The 19,825-nt window shown below is 47.2% G+C and overlaps 1 protein-coding gene across 1 annotated transcript in view; it reads right to left on the reverse strand.

The window, feature by feature from the left end:
• ADAP1 (ArfGAP with dual PH domains 1) overlaps positions 1 to 19,825 on the reverse strand; it is a 46,330-nt gene that overhangs the window by 7,231 nt on the left and 19,274 nt on the right. Inside the window, exon 4 of the mRNA XM_015643026.3 lies at positions 18,969 to 19,051. Within this exon, the coding sequence (XP_015498512.1) occupies positions 18,969 to 19,051 (83 nt within the window). The remainder of the gene's footprint in view (positions 1 to 18,968; positions 19,052 to 19,825) is intronic.

A 19,825-nucleotide genomic window follows, 5' to 3' on the forward strand; every position in this document is an offset into this window, starting at 1 on the left:
TGTCTCCAAACATAAATATAGGGTGATGCAGGAGGAAAGCCCATCTTTTCCTTCAGAAATCCCCACCTGGGCTTCGTGTGGTTCAGCAGAGCACACAGAACACACAGAGCTCAGCTCGTGGTGGTCCCACCTTGGGGCAGCTCCTGCCTGTGGATCTCATCCATTCACTCATCCATTCCAAACACAGGATTAGTGAAGGATGCTGCAGGCATTCCTGATTACACTTGCTCCCTTCCACAACACTGATTTTTTAGCATTTAATAATAAAATTTGTAGAATAAAATCACTCTGTCTCCCCAGAGAAGATCTCAAGTCATTGCTAACCCTGGCAGATGTGCCCCATCATGGCTGTGTATGAAAAGAGGGAAGCCCAGAGAGGTTTGCTGAGCTGTCCAGGACAAGGCTGTGAGCCAGGGTCAAAGTCAGCCAGTTTTCCCTGCCCTCTTACACTGGACATTTAATTTTGATGTTCTCTTTCCAACTTCTTGTGTCAAAACACAGGGTTTAAATTCTGCTTCAAAGAAGAATTACAAAAACCCAACACAACCAAGTGTTATCCCATTCTGTGGCTTGCATGTTGGCTCTTCCCAGGCCAATCACTTCAGCAAAAGAGCTCCTGGCTGCTCAGACAAAGCCAGCTGCTGATTTCAGTGTATTTTACAGTGTACAGGTTTTTGCTTGCTTCTTTTCTTTTTCTTTTTTCTTCCCTTCAGGGCTGCATCTTCAGGAGCTGTTCCTCTGCTCTGCCCAAACCTGAACCCCTGTCAACACCCATGAGTGCAAACCACAGTGAATGGCACTTGAACCCAACCTGAACCCACACAGGCTCCCCAGGCAAACTGTGTGTCAGCAAGACGTGTCCTCAAAGCCCTGACCTGAAGGGTTGTGAGAGCAGCCAGAGAAGGTGCTGAGAAACAAAACTGCAGGAGGCTGAACAGGGAACAGATCTCACACTGGAGGGCATTGGAGACAAAATAAACCCTTTCTTCCTTGTCTCATGTGCTGCACTATCTTAGCAACAGCACCTGGTCACATTCTGATCTTCAGGGGTGCTGAGGCTTTGGCACAAGATTCCCAGAGCATCTCTGGCTGCTTCCCTGGAAGGGTCTAAGGCCAGGTGGGACGGGGCTTGGAGCAGCCTGGGATAGTGGAAGGTGTCCCTGCCCATGGCAGGGTGAAATGAGATGACCTTTGATGTCCTTTCCAAACCATTCTGTGACTCTGTGAGGACTGCTCTGCTCAGGTGGAAGCTGAATGACCACAAGCCCTACAACACCTGCTGACCACTGGTGTTGGACACACAGCATCGTGTCACCAAGTTTGCTTCCTCTCCCAAGCACAGGACAAGGGATGCAGCCACCTGTCATCATCCCAGTGATCACCAGCACCTAACCACGAGTGTAGAAAGCACTACTTGGGGAAAAGCTGCTGAAGAAATACCACTAACATTGCTAGCACTGCTGCTGTCACGTTTCCTGCATCACTTCTGCCACCTGCCAAGGAGCAAGCTTAATTGCTTTTGCAGGCTGCTCTGCACAAACCTGTGACACCTGCAAAAGCCCCTCCAAGCAGTTGTGTCAGTCAGCCAGCAAATGGCACATGATACAACCACATCACCCAGATATTTCTGAGCTGTTACGTGGCTTCCAAGGTAAAATGAGGAACTGTCACTTCTACACCCACTTCATCCCCACAGCTAAAACTCTGGGGGCAAGGAAAACAGGGTCACCAGGCTGGCTGACTGAAAAGAAGATCATGTTGTGCCAGCTCAGGTGGGCTGGTGGCTGCAGCTCCTTCAGGCACATAAAACTGGCAGCACCCATCAAGTGCTCCAGTGTACCCAGCCTGCCCCTGCCTGGGAGGCTGCAGAGGAAGCAAGGGAGAGGGTTTTATGTCAAGAACATCTGTTGTAGCCACCATCTTTCCATCTGACTTCTACCAGCATTTGATTCAAGTTCCCTGTTTTAAAGAAGAGGGATATTGCTACTTCCCCACCTCAGAAAGCTGTCACAGCTTAGTTAATGATGGGGGTTTGGTCTCTGAGAATGTGGATTACAGGAAATATCCAAAATCACTTGTTCAGTTTTATTCTTTGTTCTCAGAGAAGAAAAATCCCTCCTGCAAGGAGAACAATCAGATCCACTGGCTTGCAAAAACCAACATGCATGGACTTTGCTTCTGTCATCCTAAGTAAGGCATTATAAACTGGGAATTAAAACCACATCTGATCTTTGGTTTCTTTGCTCCTTATGTCACAGTTTCAGAACTGCTTGTTCCCATGATGTTTCTAGGGCTGTGGTAAAACCAGGTCCAGGCTTTTAGAAGAAACCTGAGTGCATCCAACACCACATAAATGCACCACTGGGTAGTTTCTTGCCTCCTTGCCTCACTGCAAGACAAAGCATGGGGGCTGAATGAGAGAAAAAATGTACTTGTGCATGTAATCCAAGAGAATCACGTTTTCCTAGAGTTCAGCCAGAGCACCTCCTCCTACAGAAGCCATTTTTCCTTCCTCTCAGTGGTTAAAGTGCATTGACCCCAATTCAGAGCTTTGGGGAGGATTCAAATCCAGCTCCCTCACTTTGCTGCTAAAATTGCAGGGTGCACTTGGCCACTCCTCTGTGTGTCAAAGCTGAGCACTCTGCTCTATTAGCACTGCAAGGTGTTAATTAGGGCAGGACAGGGGACAGACACTGCCTGGACATGGTGTGCCCACCTTTTCTGAGAGGTTAAGGAACTGCATAATTATCTGTATCAGCTGGGAGGTCACTGCTTGGTGCACCGAACACAAGGTGGGTGCCTGGCTCACACTCTCAGGTGAGAAGGGAATGATCTCTCTCCATCTCCCTAAAGACAACCTTTTCTCCCCATTTAGGACACCCCATCCTCTTCCACATCTCATCCATCCAGGCCAAAGAGCCCAAGAACATCACCCTGGCACCCACACCATTTCCTCACACACACGTTTTAGAGATGCAAAATTTCCCAGCTCCTAACCAATCAGTCCTCTCTTAACGAGCACTTAGCTTCCAAATTACCTTTCCTGAAGGCCATTCTGCAGAGAAGGGTTTCCTGTTGTCATCCAGTCTGCCTCTGCTGCCTTCCAGGAGCTCATAAAACAATTATTGTCCCCCTGCATTGTCCCCTCAGCTATGGATGCAAGCGGCTGATGAGATTGATTACTTCCACAGTACCCAATTAACCCACTCACTCTGCAAACGATTGACTTAATCAAAGGCAATTAGTGCTTGAATGGCTAGAGCAGACAGAAAGCCAGGATTTAGTGGATGATTCAGATAACATTGTACAGACATCTCCTTGGCCTTCTAAGGGAAAACATCTTCACTAGTGCTCAGCTCAGAGCTGGAAGTAGATGAAACCTCAGGTCGGTGCTGTGGGGGGCACAGAAAACACGAGGGAGTAGAAACACACACTTCCCTTTACTGACAGAAGGGGAACTTGCAATAACTGATGTTCCCTTTTTCCTGCTTTTTCTGCTCTTGCAGGGCCTGGAACACGGAGCAGTTGACCAGACCTCAATGTCCAAGAGGGTCCTGGAAAGGTAACTTGCCTCTGATAGATCCAGCTCTCTGAGCAAAGTCAACGCTGTTCTACAAAACCACCTTCAATATTGATTCCTTCCACAGCAACTTCTCCCACAATTTAAAAAAAAAAAAAAGAAAACCACTCCAAAAGACTCACTTTGGAGACAGGACCACATCTCTGTAGAAATGCAGGTATCAATGTCCTCAGACATTATCTCTGGACAAATCACCCCAAACTGTCACAGCAGAGACCAGACAAAGCCTCACCACAGGGAGGTCAAGAAGAGCAACCCATGACACCTTAAGCAGAGGACAGTGATCATTTTAGAACATGTGAGGAACAACTTCAAGGCTGAAGCCACACATGGAAAACCAATTCTCCAGATCACTGCAAAAAGATATTGTCATCTTGCTTCATCCTGATTTTGTAGTGGAAAAGGATGCTCCCCAGCTGGGATCAACATGGAAAATGGAGCCAAATGCACCATCTCTATGGAAGGGTCACAGGGCTGGGCTTAACTACACATCGAGACCCTGAGGCTGACAGAGAGGAGTGAGGTCTGTCCCCTCACCAACCGCATTTAATGTGGAATTTAAATGCAAGGTCCATCCCTGGGTTCCCAGTCCCACTTAATTGTGAATACACTTGCCTTGGTGTCTCACAGCTGAAAATCCAAATTGCTTCTAAGCAAAGCCCCAGTAATAAAGCTGAAATCCATTAAGCCTGTGATGTTTGCCACTATTTAAATCTGATTAAAATTGTACATGACACCACTAAGCCAAACAGTCAGAAAACACTCCTGTCAAGTCTGATGTTTCTCCACTTAATCCAGACCCCCCTTCTTTCACCGGGTTGTCAGCTGAAAGGAGCCATAACAAGAGATCATGTACCTAATCCAGCTTCCTAAGCTGTTTTTAACTGGTTTCTTTAATCACATGTTATGATTCCCTGCGGAGCAGCTCTCAGGTGACATTAGCACAGTCACTCATACTCCAGGGGGATCTCAGGTGGGATCACCTTGCTCCTTGTGCCGCTGGAGTGCAGCAGGAATGAGACACACACAGGAGCCTCTGCAGAGCCTGGGAAGCCACCAGTGGGATAAAGAATGGGAAATCACAGCAGCAGGGGGTGACAGCCACAGGTGAGCAGCTGCAGGGTGAGATAGTGCAAAGGACTCTCATCAGAGAAGCAGCTTCTTTTGGTAGAGTGATATTGATCTCCCAGTGAGCACTCACCTCTGAAAATGCTGTGTGAGATCAAGTATCAGGCAAAAACACCAAATTATACAATTCCCAAGTCCTCACCTGACTGCTGCAGGCATATCAGGTTTGATAAAGAAGGCAGCCACATCCTCCCTTTTATCAGTTTATCTTATAATTGACCATCAATACAGTACAACTTCCGTGGTAACTTAATTATTGAGCAAGTGTTTACATATTAAAGATAAGACCACAGCTGGCTGCTGCAAGCACAATTTGATTCTATCTGCTGGGTGATGTTATAGCCCCTTGCTACAGAAAATGTCTTTACTGGAAGCCTTGCAGTTACATTGCTGAGAATTGAATGTGGAATCTAATTTTACTTGGAAATCAAATGCTTCCTCTTCCAGTGGCATCCCCGCAACACCCACCTGGGAGCAGCTGGCTGCTTGGAGAGAAAAATCCTGTTACAGGTAAATAACCTTCAGGTTTCGATCTTTTTGAAGCCAGTCTTTCATAATAAAAGGCAGATGAAAGCTGGGAGGTTCCCAGTGTGATGTTCATCCCATTTACCAGCACTGAGTGCACTCAAAACCTGATTTAGCTGGAAAGCCGGGGGAGAAAATGTTTAAGGGCAGGCACGCGGTACTAACTCACAATAACACCCTGCAGCAGCTCACTTCAGGAGCTGGATTCTGAGAGCCAAACCACAGGGCAAGGATCCTCCTTGGGCAAGACATAAACCCTCCAAAAAATCCTCGCTGCAGCCACTGTGAGCTCCTGCACAGGAGGATGTCCTGCAGCCTTCCCTCCCCGCACATGGAGGAGCTGCTGCCATCCCACACCATCATCACCCCTGCCCAGGGATGCCCACACAGAGCTGGTCCTGCCTGGACCCCTGCAAGGCAAGGGAGAACCCACTGGGTCATGCAGAAAGCAAAAAGGTGAGACACTGAAAGAGGACAGGGAACCTTGACACCCTCCTCATGCACCACTGTGGGATTCACCAACCTACAGTGCTGAGGCTCCAGCTCAAAACAACTCCAGAGCACCAGGAGCCACCTGAAGGTCTGGATTTTACACAGGCATCCTCAAACCACACCTAGGGGATCAGGTTAAAACGGCCTCTAAGCCTGAAGAGCTCTTGATGGATCTCTTCCCCACACCAATGAATAAAACCTCAGCCTAGGCAGCTGCTCACACAGATCAATCCAAGCAAGGATGAGATTTAAACCTCCAACAGAGCTGTAGAGAAGTCAGAGAGAAGTTCACCACAGACTTTGGATGGGTTTAGGACATCCTGGAATGTGTTCTGGGGCATCCTGGAATAAAGCATTCCCCAATAGGCAGCATTTCCATACAATCATAAATCATGGAAAGCCATTCTTACATGCACAGAGAACTCCTCTTTTTCTGCTTTGAAGAGAAATCCAAATGGCTTTGAGCAGATTGAGTGCTGCTATTGGCTCCTGGATGTCTTTTATTGAGTGTTCAATGCATTTACAGTGAAAACTTCATACAGGAAAGGAGAATTTTTTAATTTAGGACTCATTTCTGCCCTGGCTGCTGGCGTTCCAGCTGTCCCAGAAATCAGCTGGTACATGATGCTCTGGCAGCTGTGCTATCAAGGGAGGAGCATTTGGCAGCACAGCCACAACCTCCAGGTTGCACAAGGACATTTGCACACCTTGATTTTTCTAGAATTACCTCCCATTCCCTGGAGCAGCATAATCCCACGTAATGAACTCCTGGAATTATATAAATCAAGGCTAAATTCTGTCCCAAAAAATCACTGACCAAAATTCCCACTGACTAGGCTAGGCTAGAATTTTCTTTCACCCTCTGCAATGCGTGAAAGTTTGAAATTCACTCCCTGCTGAGAAGCCTCGTTGTCTTTTAGGTATTTTGGGGATATGCTGTTAGTTACTGCCATGCCACATGTCCCTCAGGGGCTGCCCTGGTTATGAAACTGGAGGTGGCTGCTGCATCTGCACCTCAACAGCAGCAGCATTTGTAAAACCAGTCCCATTTAACCAGCTGGGGAGGCACCCCCCTGTCCCATTTCAGTGCAAGCATCCCAGAACTGGGGTGTGCACAACTCCTCTTCTGCAGCCTTCCTGCTGCAGCAGAGATTTCAAGGTGAAAACCTGGGTGAACTCACTCTAGGAGGAAAATGCAGGTGGATGTGGGCTGGTGCTGGCAAGAAAGAAGCACCAGCAAATGCTCTGGTTCAGAGTTGAGGCTGATCTAACTCAGCTACATCTCTGGCAAACTCCAGAAAAAGACATGACCTCACCCTGGAGAATGTTCTTTATCTGGTGAGAGACAGAAAGCAGCCGACCCTGCGCAGGTCTCCAAAGTAAAATGGATCTTTCTTTAGTAGAAATTTAATTAAGCTACCATGAGTTGCCATGAAAACAGCCTTTTCCGTGTTCTTTGTTATCCTACTGCTTCCTAGTCACTCCCTTCTCATTAGTGGAAGAAAGATGCCCCAGCTTTTTGGTCCTGTGTCATTACTCAGGGAATGTGAATGTGCACAGTATAAAATCACTGAGAAACACCAGACCTGGAGCACCAAGAACTACCCTCATAAAGCATGGAAAATACAAAGGGATGGTTCTCCTATTCATTCCTTAAACATTTATCATGCAAGACATGGAGAACAAAGCTTTGCACTTCTTTTCAGCTGTCTCAAATTGATATAGGTCCATTTATTGACTGTGAAATCTCAAGGTTACAGGAACAGAGCCTGAGCAATATCAAGATACACTAATTCAAGTTGGTTGACCTCAAAGAGGGAAAGCTCAAGGACAGGAGTGAGTCATGATAATTTTAGTCGGGGTGTTTCACACATTTATTGACCTTATGGTCCATCCTCACCAGCTGGACTGACTCTCCTGGGAGCAACCCAGGGCATCCCCAGGGAGCATCCAGAGCACACCCCAAAACACAGGCAGCACATTCAGCTGCCACAGGCTGGAGGGGCTCAGACCACCTCACCCATGAGAAACTGCACTGGTTCAGCAAATTCAACCAACCTCAAACTGACCACAAGTTCAATGCTTTTGATTTGAGTTGATAAATGTAAATATTTCTGTTAAAGGATGACACAAAATGAAACATTTCTTAGATGTGCTTTTTTGAGGGGGGAAAAAAACCCCTAACGAAATATTTTGCACAAAGTCCTTAGATGGAGAACAAAAAAAAATAAAAGGATCAACCCCCAACTATTTAAAATTTCATGGGACAGCCCTTGCCCCTCTCAGCAATGCTCCCACCCACGCTGCTCTGCTTCCCCTGCATCGAGCATCGCTCCTGCCTTTCTTCTTGCACGAGAGCTGCTGCTCCTTGGCTAATTATAGAAGCTTGGATCAGAGCTACGCTGAAGGCAGCTTGACAGAACCAGCTGTTAAAATTACAGCTGGATCCTGAACTAGCTGTGAGCATCCAGCTTTAGCTCGCAGTGGTGCTACCCCCTTCCTAGGGCCAGCTGCCAATGCCTTGCTTGGCCAGCTGCTCCTCCTCCCCTAAGTTCAGACCCACAGGTTCTCACCTGCAAGTTTTGGCTGCCTAAATGCTTTTGTGCTTTAGGGGAGTTGAAGACATCAGAGTATTTCTCTTTGCTAGATGTTTTTCTTCCTGCAGCAGCTATCTGTAAGATCCATCACCGCCCCATCACTTTGTCACTGCAATGTTCATGGATTTCCTGGAAAGCGTAACAGCAGTCGCTGGCCTCTTGCCATAGCTCAGAGAGATAGAAAAAATAAAACTGCACCAAATTTAACTCTAAAAGACAAGCTTTTGCATTTGGAGCCCTCTCCTTTGCCTTCTGGTGGCGACTTTGTGCGGTGTCTCCACATCAAGGCTGGGAAGTGGTGCAGCATCTTCCCTTGATTCCCACAGAGGCCCAGGAGGCGGCAGTACTCCTTCAGAGGGGTACCCAGTCTGCATCAGCACTTCCAAACAGCTCCTGAAAGGCACTGAAAGGCTTCTGCAGCTCCTGGTCATATGATGGCAGTCCTGTGGAAATGTCAGCGCATCCCGGCATGGGAGCGATGGCACACGCGGGTCCCTGTCAGCCCCGCTCCCCTTGCACAAGGAAAAATAACAGTAAGTACAAACCACGCTGTGATCTCCCCTTGCACCCTCCTCCTGAGTTTAGTTTGTTAAACAGCCCTTTGATGTGCCTTGTCTTTACTGCAGCAAAGTCCTGTTTGATGTTTACACCCATTTGCATTGTGAATTCCGACAGGGAGAGAGGCTGGGACCCAGCACAGGAGAAACCTTCCCTCCTCACCCTGCCCAAACCCACTGGGGATGCTGCAGTGGGTGCCTGGGGTTAGGTCTGCTGCTGGTTTCTCAAGTGGATATTTTCAAATGGATCCATTTCCTTCCAAGGCAATTTGGTTCAATATTTGCTCTCTCACTGTGTGAGTTTTTGCTTTGCTCTGGGTGAGGCTGCAGAGAGCAGAAGTGACCTGCAAAGCGTCTCCCCCCATCCACTTCCCATGGTAGCAGTGCCAGGGCACACCAAGGCAGAAGAAGAAGACATTTGTTTCAAAGCAATGACTGCATTTCCCTCAAACCTCCAAGGAGAGGATGGGGAAAGGTTTCTTGGAACAAGCCCTGACAGGGAGTTGTGTAATGTTAAATGCATAAAGGATTATGCTGGGGAGACATGAAAAGGAGACAGAGCATCAGCGATGGGTCCCATCTGCTTCAGCTGAACATACTTTCCTCTAGACTTTCCTCCTTCAACCATTTCAATCTTTCTCCAGAGCCTTTCATCTTAAACTCTTCCTCCCTATTAGACAAGAGGTTTTGGGGAAAAAAAAAACAAGAAGGCAGGCATTAATCCTCCTTTTTTTGTACCCAAAATCCACAGCACAAGTGCCAAGGCACGGATGCCAGATGTCACAACCCCCACTGGGGCCATGCCCCGCTCCTGGGGCTGCAAACGTCACACCTGACACATGTGAGGGGCAGGGGGGCTCAGACCCACCCAGAGGGGCTTCACCTTGACGAGAGGGCGTGGGGAGGGGGAGCAGCTCCCCCAGCCTGGCTGCAGCGTGACTCACGTCCCGGCCGGCGCTGATGTCAGCGCTGGGGAACAGAAGCCTCTCTGTGCCTCGGCAGCAGGAGAAGGTTTCGTGCCAGGCAAGGTTGCTCTCTGGAGGGATGCTCCTGCTTTAACCCACTCCTGACAGCAGCACATCAGCCTCCAGTGACCTTGGTGCTGCCAGGGTTTGCAACATCAGGCACTCACACCCCTGCCCTCTGATGGAAACCTCTGGACAGGGGCTGCTTTTTGGGGGGATCTGTACAGCACTCAGAGCACTGGATGCAACCAAATCTCTGTTGCAAACAACAAAATGCTCTTGAGTATCCTTGAAATGCTAAAATGCTCCTTTGGAAAGCCAATAGTTGAGGCTGCATCCTTTTTGGAGAGGGCTAGAGCCCCACTGCCACTTAGCCTGACATCCTGCATTGCTCCCTACCATGCTCCCCACTGCTCCAACAACCACAAAGAGAAGCATCAGCAGAACCTGCACAGCACCAAGCTCATGGCAGGCTGCAAAACTCAGCCAAGAAGCCAAATTCCCTGATACAATCCCAGGCTGGCTGTGATGTCAAATCACTTCATGCTCTGGGACACTGAGGCAGGGCAGAGGTCCATGCCAAAGAGATGCAGCATCCCTGTGCCCTGGGCTCCTCATCCAGCCACAAATCCAGCCTGTCCAGAGATCAGTCCCACCTTCAGCTGCCCTGGGTGCATCAGAGCCAAGCACAGGAGCTGCTCCTGGTGTCAGCTGGGAAGAGTGAAATGCAGCCAGGCTGTGGGAGCCTGCAGCCAAGCCCTTACACACGAGGGCAGGACTGAGCACAGAGGTTTGTAACACCAGTCAGAGCCAAACCTGGTGCTTGGGTTCAGCCAAATACCAGGATCAGTTGCTGGGAATTTACTGGAAATGGTGATTTAGCAGCAGGCACCACTGATGCAATCCTAGCATGCACACCAAGCACCAGCATGCGCTGCAGGGAGCTGGTGCCACGACTTCCTACCACAAAGCATCTCCCTCTCCATGCCCAAATCTCTGCTTTGCAAAAGCCAACATGAATTCTCAACAAAATACCAGGCTATCCTGATTTTCACTGCTTTTAAACTATACTGCTAATTACTTCTTGATTTTCATCTCTAGGTCTATGAGGAATCTTCTTAGAGGGACTGGAAAGAGAGGCTAAGGCAGCACAAAAAAGCATCCCACAGTGAGGGATGCTCCACAGATCCTGTGACAGCCGCATCTTCCTGACACACACTGCTACCCTGAATCACAAAAACAAGAGCTTCCCATCAGTGAGGGGCAGAGCAGAAAATTATGGAGCTTCTCTCAAAGCCCTGCTCTAATATTTGAGCCTTTCAAGCATCAGAAAAGAATTTAATCCACTTTACAACTAGCATCAGATAACTGTGACATTAAAAAGCAGTCGGAACCAAGCAGCAACTTCTTTTTGAGGTTATTAAGTAGAAATAAATTAACTTATTTCTTTATGTTGAAAATTCCTCTCTACAGGCTAAGATCAAGGCCAGCTAAAGCTTTTTGACAGCTGTTTGCCCATCAGCCACATCTGCATTGAGGTTAAATAAAGATTTACACTCACAGAAACTTCTGAAAATATCAGACCTTTGGATTAAGATGCAGCCAGTATTTTCAGAAGTTCAACTCACAAAATGTTAGAAGAGCCAATTATAATTAGGCTTTTTCTACATTTCTATATATGGTGTAAATCAGGAGGCAAGCCACTGGCATTACAGGAAACATGCCAGCAAAAAAAAGCAGAATGAGGGGAAAATAAACTCTTTATTTGCACAATACTATTCACTTTACAGACACATAACACAGCCAGGGCTTTAAAGGCCCTTTATAAATTTGCAGCATTATGTGGCACTAGAGCTTTTACTGTGGTGTTCAGAGTCTAACATGACCTGGTGCTCACACAGTGGCATTTCAAACCCCCCTGGCCTCAGCAGAAACACGTCCATGGCCACGGCTCGGGGCTGGGCACACGAGCACAACCATCACACCTGCTCTGCAAGATTCTGCTGCTTCCAGCTCCCAGCTGGAGCAGGGAATGGAAACTGATGTTGTCTAACAGGGCACTCATGGCCTGTTTACAAACTGGTGATGTGAACTGGAGGATGCTCTGGCCCCAGACACTCGGACACTGCCCTGGGCTGGTGTCGCAGCCCCTCGAACAAAGGGCAGGCTCCAATCCCACACCAAAGGCTATTTTTAGCATGAGGAGATGTTGTAAAGCTCGTAAGAAACTGGGGGAAGGGAGAAAAGGTTTAAGAAAAAGAATCCCCAAACGATGCTGAAGTACTTGTGTCCCTTGTCAGGTCAGAGAAGTGAGGCACAAGCCCTGCCCTCGTCCCGGCAGCCACAGCATGGACACGGTGGAGGATTGTTTCACACACACCCAGCCCAAAGCAGACAGTGGTACCCAGCTCCCAGAGGCTGTGGGATGCTCCTGCACACCCCAGGGCACCCAGCAGGTGACCTGGCTCTGCAGCACTGCCCTCTCCTGCAGCACACTGCCTGGACAAAGCCCAGCGAGATGTTGCTGATAACCCTTGACATGGTGGTTTTATCTCCTGGTTTGTCTTACTGCTCCTGCGAGCTCTGTTTCCTAAGGAACCAAAGCTGCTGTGAGCATTGCTCATCCATCTTTCCCTCTGGCTTCTCAGCATCCTGGATAATTTCAGCCAGATGTGGCTCCCCAGAGTTGCTGTTCTCTCTTTCTCACTTATAAAGCAACGGGGTAATTTACACACTTAAAAATCATCCTCATGAACTACCCTTGTGGTGGGGCACTGCCCCTCCTTCTGTGAGGGGCTGGCATCTCCCTGCCCTCACCTTACCCCCAACCACACCCCATCCTGCTCTGTGTTAGCACAGCATTACCCTGACCATGCTCACACCTTCACCTGGGAAAAGCCAGGAGAGCTGCCCTGGAGTCGGTGGAAATATAAAGAGGAACATCAGCCAAAGATGTGGGCTGCACTAGGGGAAAAAACAACAGTGAATTAAATCTTCCTGCTGGTCTGCATGAGAGAAGCTGAGATGGCAGCTGGCTACCATCCTGACCACACACATGAGCTGGCTCAAATCCTTCCCAGTGCTAAAAGCAGCTCCTGATTTAGCTGACAACACTTTAGCAATAGAGTTTTATTTTAACTCTTTTATTTAAGATGCAGGTCCAGTGTCTTGTCAGCAGTTAAAGGATGCTGCAGGGAGGACCTGTGGTGCTTCTCCCCACTTGCAAAGAGCTGGTTTCACACAACAGCTGTGTCTCAGCCTTACCAAGTCACTCCCACAGGGTTTCTCCCTACCCACGGGGGTGATGCTCTGACCACGGAGCAGGTCCAGTGGGATGGAGCAGTGTTCCACATAAAGACTTTCAGACAGCATAAACCAGCACAAGAAATAGGGAAAAACCCCAACAACTCACCTTTGCCTCTCTAGCACCTCTCACAGGAGCCCAAATCTGGGAACACTGTTGCCTCATAACTCTACAGTGCCCTGAATGGGGACCTTGCTCTTTCTCACCTTTTCTCTTCTGGTCCAAAGGTCCTTCCCAGCAGCACAGGAGTCACAGCCAAGCCTGAGCAGGGCAGGGATTTACTGGCACAGCCTGTGTATGTGACAGGACCCTGGGGAAAACACCTCTGGAGCAGCACTTCCACCACGACTCACCCCAGCAGTGTGCAGCATTAAAACCCTGCAGACTGCACACAAGGTGCCCTGGTCCCCTGAGCCTGCAAGACCTCTCCACTCCCACCCTTTCTTCCTGCAAGCACCCACAGGGGCTGTCCCCAGGCATCCATCCTCCCTCCCAGTGTCACCACACCTCCTGTCCCCATGCCACCTCCACCCCTGGGTCTCACTGCACCTGCTTGCACAGCAAAGGGGTGGGATGGCTCTGTGTGCCTTCACAGGCATCTCCTTAAAGACCACGAATGTTCAGGGCTTAGCAAAGGCCACCAGGAGCCCTCAAGCTGATGCTTTATTTCTTTGCTCAGTGCTTTGGGCTGTGTGATGTGTGGAAAACCCCGTGCCCTCTGAGGCTGCCACTGGCACTGGTTTGTTCCTGGGTGCTGCTCAGCCCTGTAATTTGCTTCTGAGGGGGTGAAAAAACCCACAGCAGAGCTGGTGTCGCTCTGACACCCACAGCTCCTCACTAGCTGGAGGAAATGGGGTAAGAGACAGCAGAGGAACAGGCCTGTCAGTTAAAATAATTGGATTTTAACTGCAACACTGCTCACTGTTTTGTCTGATGAGGCCCAAAATAAACTGCATTACATCACTGCAGGTCACACTGAGCTAATAAGGGTCTCTTCCTCACACTGAGAAAGGACGTTTTTGTGTCCCCTGTGTTTTCTCCAGTGCTTTGCAGTCAGAGCTCCTTCCAACTGTGTGAGTGCAGAGGAAAATTAATTCAAACTGCTGCCCGAATTATGCAAGAGCCTCATGGAATGGAAAGTGCATATTAACAGATTTTACTATTTTAGGGTGTTCTTTTATGTCTCAAAATTTATTTTGCCATCATATTTGCAGACAAATAGGAAACAAAACATAAGCCAAGTAATCCTTAGGGTGCTGACAGAAGATTGTACAGGGAAATAGGAACCTTCAGAGAAATGCTGCCTGAATAAACCACAGCTCACCTGAACAGTGACAATATGATCCAGTCCACTATAAAACAGGAATACAATCCAACAGAGCCTGAAGCCCCAACCATCACTGACTTTGCTAATATGCTCAAAATTTTGCCTGTGTGTTCCAGCTTTCTCAGCAGCTCCAGTGAAAGCTCACAGACCACCTCAAGCTGCAGTAACACCACGTTATTTTACTCTGCAACCCATAGATGGGTCATCCCACCCATCTATGGAACTACCAGTCAAATAATCCCAGTCCTCCAACTCCCACCCCAAAGCACAGGGTTTAAACCTTCACCTGGTGCAAATCTGGATTCCTCCAACACTTTCATGGGACCTATGACAATTTTTATCAGCTGAGGAGCCCCAGCTTCCCAAGATCAGTGAATGAAAGCAGGGAAGTCAAAGTTCAAAGAGCAAACAATTCCCCTTTTCCCTCTCTTGGCCACGTTTCCATTCTCTGATCCATAGCCAGAGATGCACCACAGCAGCTGCACCTTGACCAGTTTATATCATCACAGCTCTCCAGCCCTGTAAATACTACTCCCTTTTGGTTCCCCCACCTCTCCCTTGGTTAAAATAAATCCCCTTGATTAAGAGAAATCAAGAGCACTCAACTGAACGAATTTTCAGCAGGTCCTCTGGGAAGCATTGCCTTAACTGCCATCTATCAACAGCAGTGGAAAACAACCAAGCTTTTTTAAAATGATCAAAATATTTTTAAATTTTATCAAACCTTGCAATTGCCTTGAGATACAGATCCAGACTTTGATGGCAATTACAACTGTCCCTGTTTCTAGGAGAATTCAGCACCCATGCCCCATTAAACTCTGTTAGGAGGGACAATTAGCTGGAGACTGACAGTAATTTTGCCAGTTCATTTACCAGAAGGGATAAAGCCAACCTGAAACACGTTAATGTGAGAGTCTCAGACTGGTATCATTCTGTGCTGTTGTACAAGAAATGTACTGCTAGAGAAAGGGATGTGGCCATGGTGTTAATTAGGATTGCTGGGGTGTAAATAATGTTTTGTTTCATGAAGTCTGGCTAGGGCAAACAAATTATTTAGCTGATAGTAGAGCTGAATGAAGAGCTCAAATGCATAAGAGGGTGTCTCTGAGAATCGATAGTGGATCACCGAAACATTTAATCACAGTTTTACTGATCTCACTGCTCCATCTGAGCTCAGACTGACTCCTCACTCTAAAATCAATGGTGCTGATACAGTCATTAACAACAGAACCATCAGTCTGAAACACTAACAGGGTGCAGAGGAGCTGAAAGCTGGGAACAGCACATGGGATTGTGCTCCAAGGCTTCCAAGGTGAGCAAGGAACTCTAAATCTCCATTACAGGAGTTTCCACTGTCATCTCCCACCGAGGGTAAGTGGCTGTGATTGTGATTGTGATTGTACAACAGCACATCCCAAGAGGGGCTATCTCATCTAGGGACTGAACCAAGACCCATGGATCCAGAACCATGGCTGAAGAGCTGGTTTCAATGCTCAGTGCTGCCCACACCAGGGATCTCTGCACATGGGAAGTGTCTTTGCTTCCCTTTCTGATCCTGCTACCTTGGCATCACTCTGTATCTCCTGAGGCAGATGTTTCCCAGCAGACTGGGACAAATGCAAGACCCTTTGGGGCAACTGTTGCCTTTGCATCCCACACTGCCTCTTATTTATCCTATTTATCTTATTTATCCTCCTCCCCAGCAGCTGTAGTTTGCTGCATCCTCCTGCCTGGCTTCCCTGCACTCTCTTAGCCCTGACCTGCACATCTGACACTCCTGTCCCAAGGCTCATTTCTCCTTAGTCTGGCAGTGCAGCTGTGATAGCTTCTGCTTGGCACCACAGGCTCCAGACAGTCTCTCCCCAAAGGATATTCTGAAAGACACTGAATTTCTGGCCAGGGTTTCATCAGGCTGCCTGGAAAAGGATGTTGCTCAAAACTATTCCAGTATAGCATTTTCTTATTTTTTATGCAATTATTGAACAAATATCAGAATGCAAAATAGCCCCTGGGATTGGAAAATGGAATTAAATCTTCCAGCAAACATGAGAAAATGGATACTGACATTTCTATTAGCAACAAAATGTTTCATGCTTAGAAACTGGTAACATGACACCGCTCCAGGGAATTCAGGAGGGTGAGGAAAAATGTTCTGAGACAGCATCAGGAAGAAACAGAGATACAGGTTCACTCCATTGAGACACAAATGGATGTGGGGTGGGCAGGAGGGCGCCCAGCTGCCACCTGGGTTTGTTCAACAGTGGAAAAAAGCAGCAGCCCAGAGCCTGTGTCAGCCCCAGGCACAGCACGGTGACAAAACAGCCCCATGCATGGTGCAAGAACTGTCCAACACACACAGGAACATTTCTGCTGTGGCCTTGGCAGTGCAGGGTTAATGGACTCAATGATCTTAAGGGTCTTTTTCAAGCCTAAAGGGTTGTGTGATGTTCAGTGTGCTGCTTTCCTACAGCACATGGGGTGTTCCCTGGGCTCCCTTCTCAGGACACAATCCCAGCAAACAAGCAGCTCCCAGCCCAAGAGCTGCAAACTGCATCAGCAGCTGGTCTGCAGGACAGGCTGGGAGAAGGAGCACGTTTTGGCACAGGGTGAGGGACAGGTGGGCAGCTCCACCTGGGGGCTGTGGTGGTGCAGCAGAAGGGGAAAGCTGGCACTGGGAGTTTGGTGTGTGCATCCCCAGCTTTGTTTTGCTGTAACATCGAGCTGGTCCCCCTAAGGAGGAGCCACCTGGCCAAAGCTCCCCTTGGAATTTACTGTCCAGAAGAATCAGCAAATGACATCCCAGGTGCACAGGTCATTTGGGTGGCTCCTATGCTGGATTTTGGAGATAGTGCCATTCTCAAAGACAATTCACAGCCTAAACTCACTTATATACCATGTACATGATGCTCACCAGCCCACTTCTCTTCCTCTCCTCCTTCCCAGAGCACTGCTCACTGAAAATGGCTCACCCTCTTCTCTTCTATTCTGCATTTAATGGCTTTTGAACTTCAAAGAGAGGTGAGAAAACTCTATCATTTCAGCATGCAGTTAAATATTATGCAGCCACATTACTGAAGAACACCTACAAACTACTCTGCTAAAATAAACTCCCCTTTGAATTCTTCTTATAATATCTTTCAGAGAGCTCAGAACACGCTGCCCTTCTTCCCACATAGCACTGAAGCACCTACTTCACTTTAACCAGGTACACACTCTTCCTGGGGTCGAAAGGACTCATCATGTGCTTAAAATTATGCATTTTCCTCAAGTACTTGGTTGAATCGCAGCTTTTATATCCAGGAGTTGCACAGTAGAAACTGGAAACATTATTCTTGGGTGGGTATTATACACACATTGGCAGATACATTCCAAAGTTATCTAAGAAATCAAACTATTTATTGTTAATAGAACACATCCGACTCCAGCAGAGAGCTTTTCAAAAAATCTTAAATAAAAATTCACCAAACCCATTCTCTATGAATATGGACACTCTCCACACACTGTGCCTCATGTACACAATACAGCAGAGCTGAAATGCTCAAAACATAAATTGAGAATGTATGAGATCAAAATTTAATTGTGGTTTTCATAACAGCAAACTGCTGGAGCTACCTACATATTATTAGTCTTGAAAAGCATCATGAAAATAATATTTTAACCTTTAATCTGTAACACGGTCTTTGCTAATAAAATTATCCCAGAGTCATCTGAGCACATAGCTGGTGTCAACTACTTAATATGCAGAATAAATTAAATGCCACTTACATATAGCAAAGAAATACCCAGCTAATTTCATGCACTTTCATGCTGGTGCAGCCACACAACAAACACAGTCAAGCTCTGCATCCCCTCTTCAAATCCTGCCCTTCTGCAAGAAAATCACCCAATTCACTGCTCTACTACCCCAGCCCCCTGCAAGGCCCCTGTGACCCTGCTGAAATGTCACACATTCAGACCCTGCAGCTCTGTCACACGAGCTGCACCTTTGCAGCTGCAGAGCACTGAGTGTGCTGGAGGGAGACCAGGTCCCACTGCTGACACCTCAGGGATTGTGCAAGGACAGTGGCAGATCCGTGGGAGAGTGGGGGATGTGGGGCACACACCCAACATCACCCAGACCAGGCTTCATCTCTCCAAAGCAAAAGTCACCTTGAGGACACAAAGGTCCTTTATCTCCACTTCAATCCAGCTTCACAGCTCCTGCTCCCAGAAACAAACCCACTGGTGCTTGGTCTGACTTGCTCCTGGTGAACAGCCCGTGGAACTCTACAGAAGGACTCTCCACAAATGATTTGTTTCCACCAGGTACCCAAATTCCCAATATTCCAAATCAAATATGCCAGGAGGGATCTTGTGCAAAAGGCCACACTTATTTTTCCTACTTAATAACATCTTTTGGCAATAATCAACATAAAGAACATAAAAACAGAGAGGAAGAAAATGGAAGGTACTGGATATTAAAAAATTTATCTGCCAAAAGTGTCTTTCACTACCTGCAGAATAAGGCTCCTGCTTCTCACTGTGGATGAACTCTTTTCGTTCGTATTTGGCTCTGATCCACTGTTCCCGCAGCAGTCTGGAAAAAAAAATACAGAGAAAAGGAAAAATGGTCCAAGATACACTAACAAAGAAGCTAGAACCATTAATTCTTAAATCAAAACACAAGTGTGATTTAGAAGTCTTCCAAAAATTGCATTGTACAGTCTGGAGTCAAAGTTTCTTCTGCTTCCTGTTGAACAACAATAAATCATTTCCTTGTACATCCAATTTTACTGGAAACTTAATTTTAAAAAATACACAGATTTAGCAGAACAGTCTGTCCCTACCCACCCAATAAGCCTCTGTAAAAAAATCCCTCAGTATATGAAACATTTTAGACCTAATTTCCTCAGACCACGTTCTTCAGTGAAGAACAGGGTCAGTAAATGAAAAAAACCCAACTACAGACCAAAGAGAGGTGATTGCCCTGAAGATATCAATACAGAAGCAGAAGGTGCTGTAAACCCATATGGCCAAGCTCTTCCAAACTCACAGCCCACAGTGCCAAGTTTAAGAAAGCAATCTATGATCCATGGCAGCAAATATGATTAAAAAGTCCTTTACTTTTAATACTGAAATGATACCAATGATTTATACACCAAGACCTCAATTTCCAAAAAGGAAAAAAATACCCAAAGATCATAATTTTTATTTTTTTTTTTGCTATTTTATTTCAGCATGAGTGCTTGAACCAATGAAGTAACTTTGATCTAGAATATGCTGGAAGTTGCTTCAAACCATTTTTAACTGAACTTATTTCTTAATTGCCCTAGAGCCCTAAATAGCCCAAGCAGGCAGATCACACTCAGAA

Source organism: Parus major, chromosome 14 (genome assembly GCF_001522545.3).
Source record: "Parus major isolate Abel chromosome 14, Parus_major1.1, whole genome shotgun sequence".
Lineage (NCBI taxonomy): Eukaryota > Metazoa > Chordata > Aves > Passeriformes > Paridae > Parus > Parus major.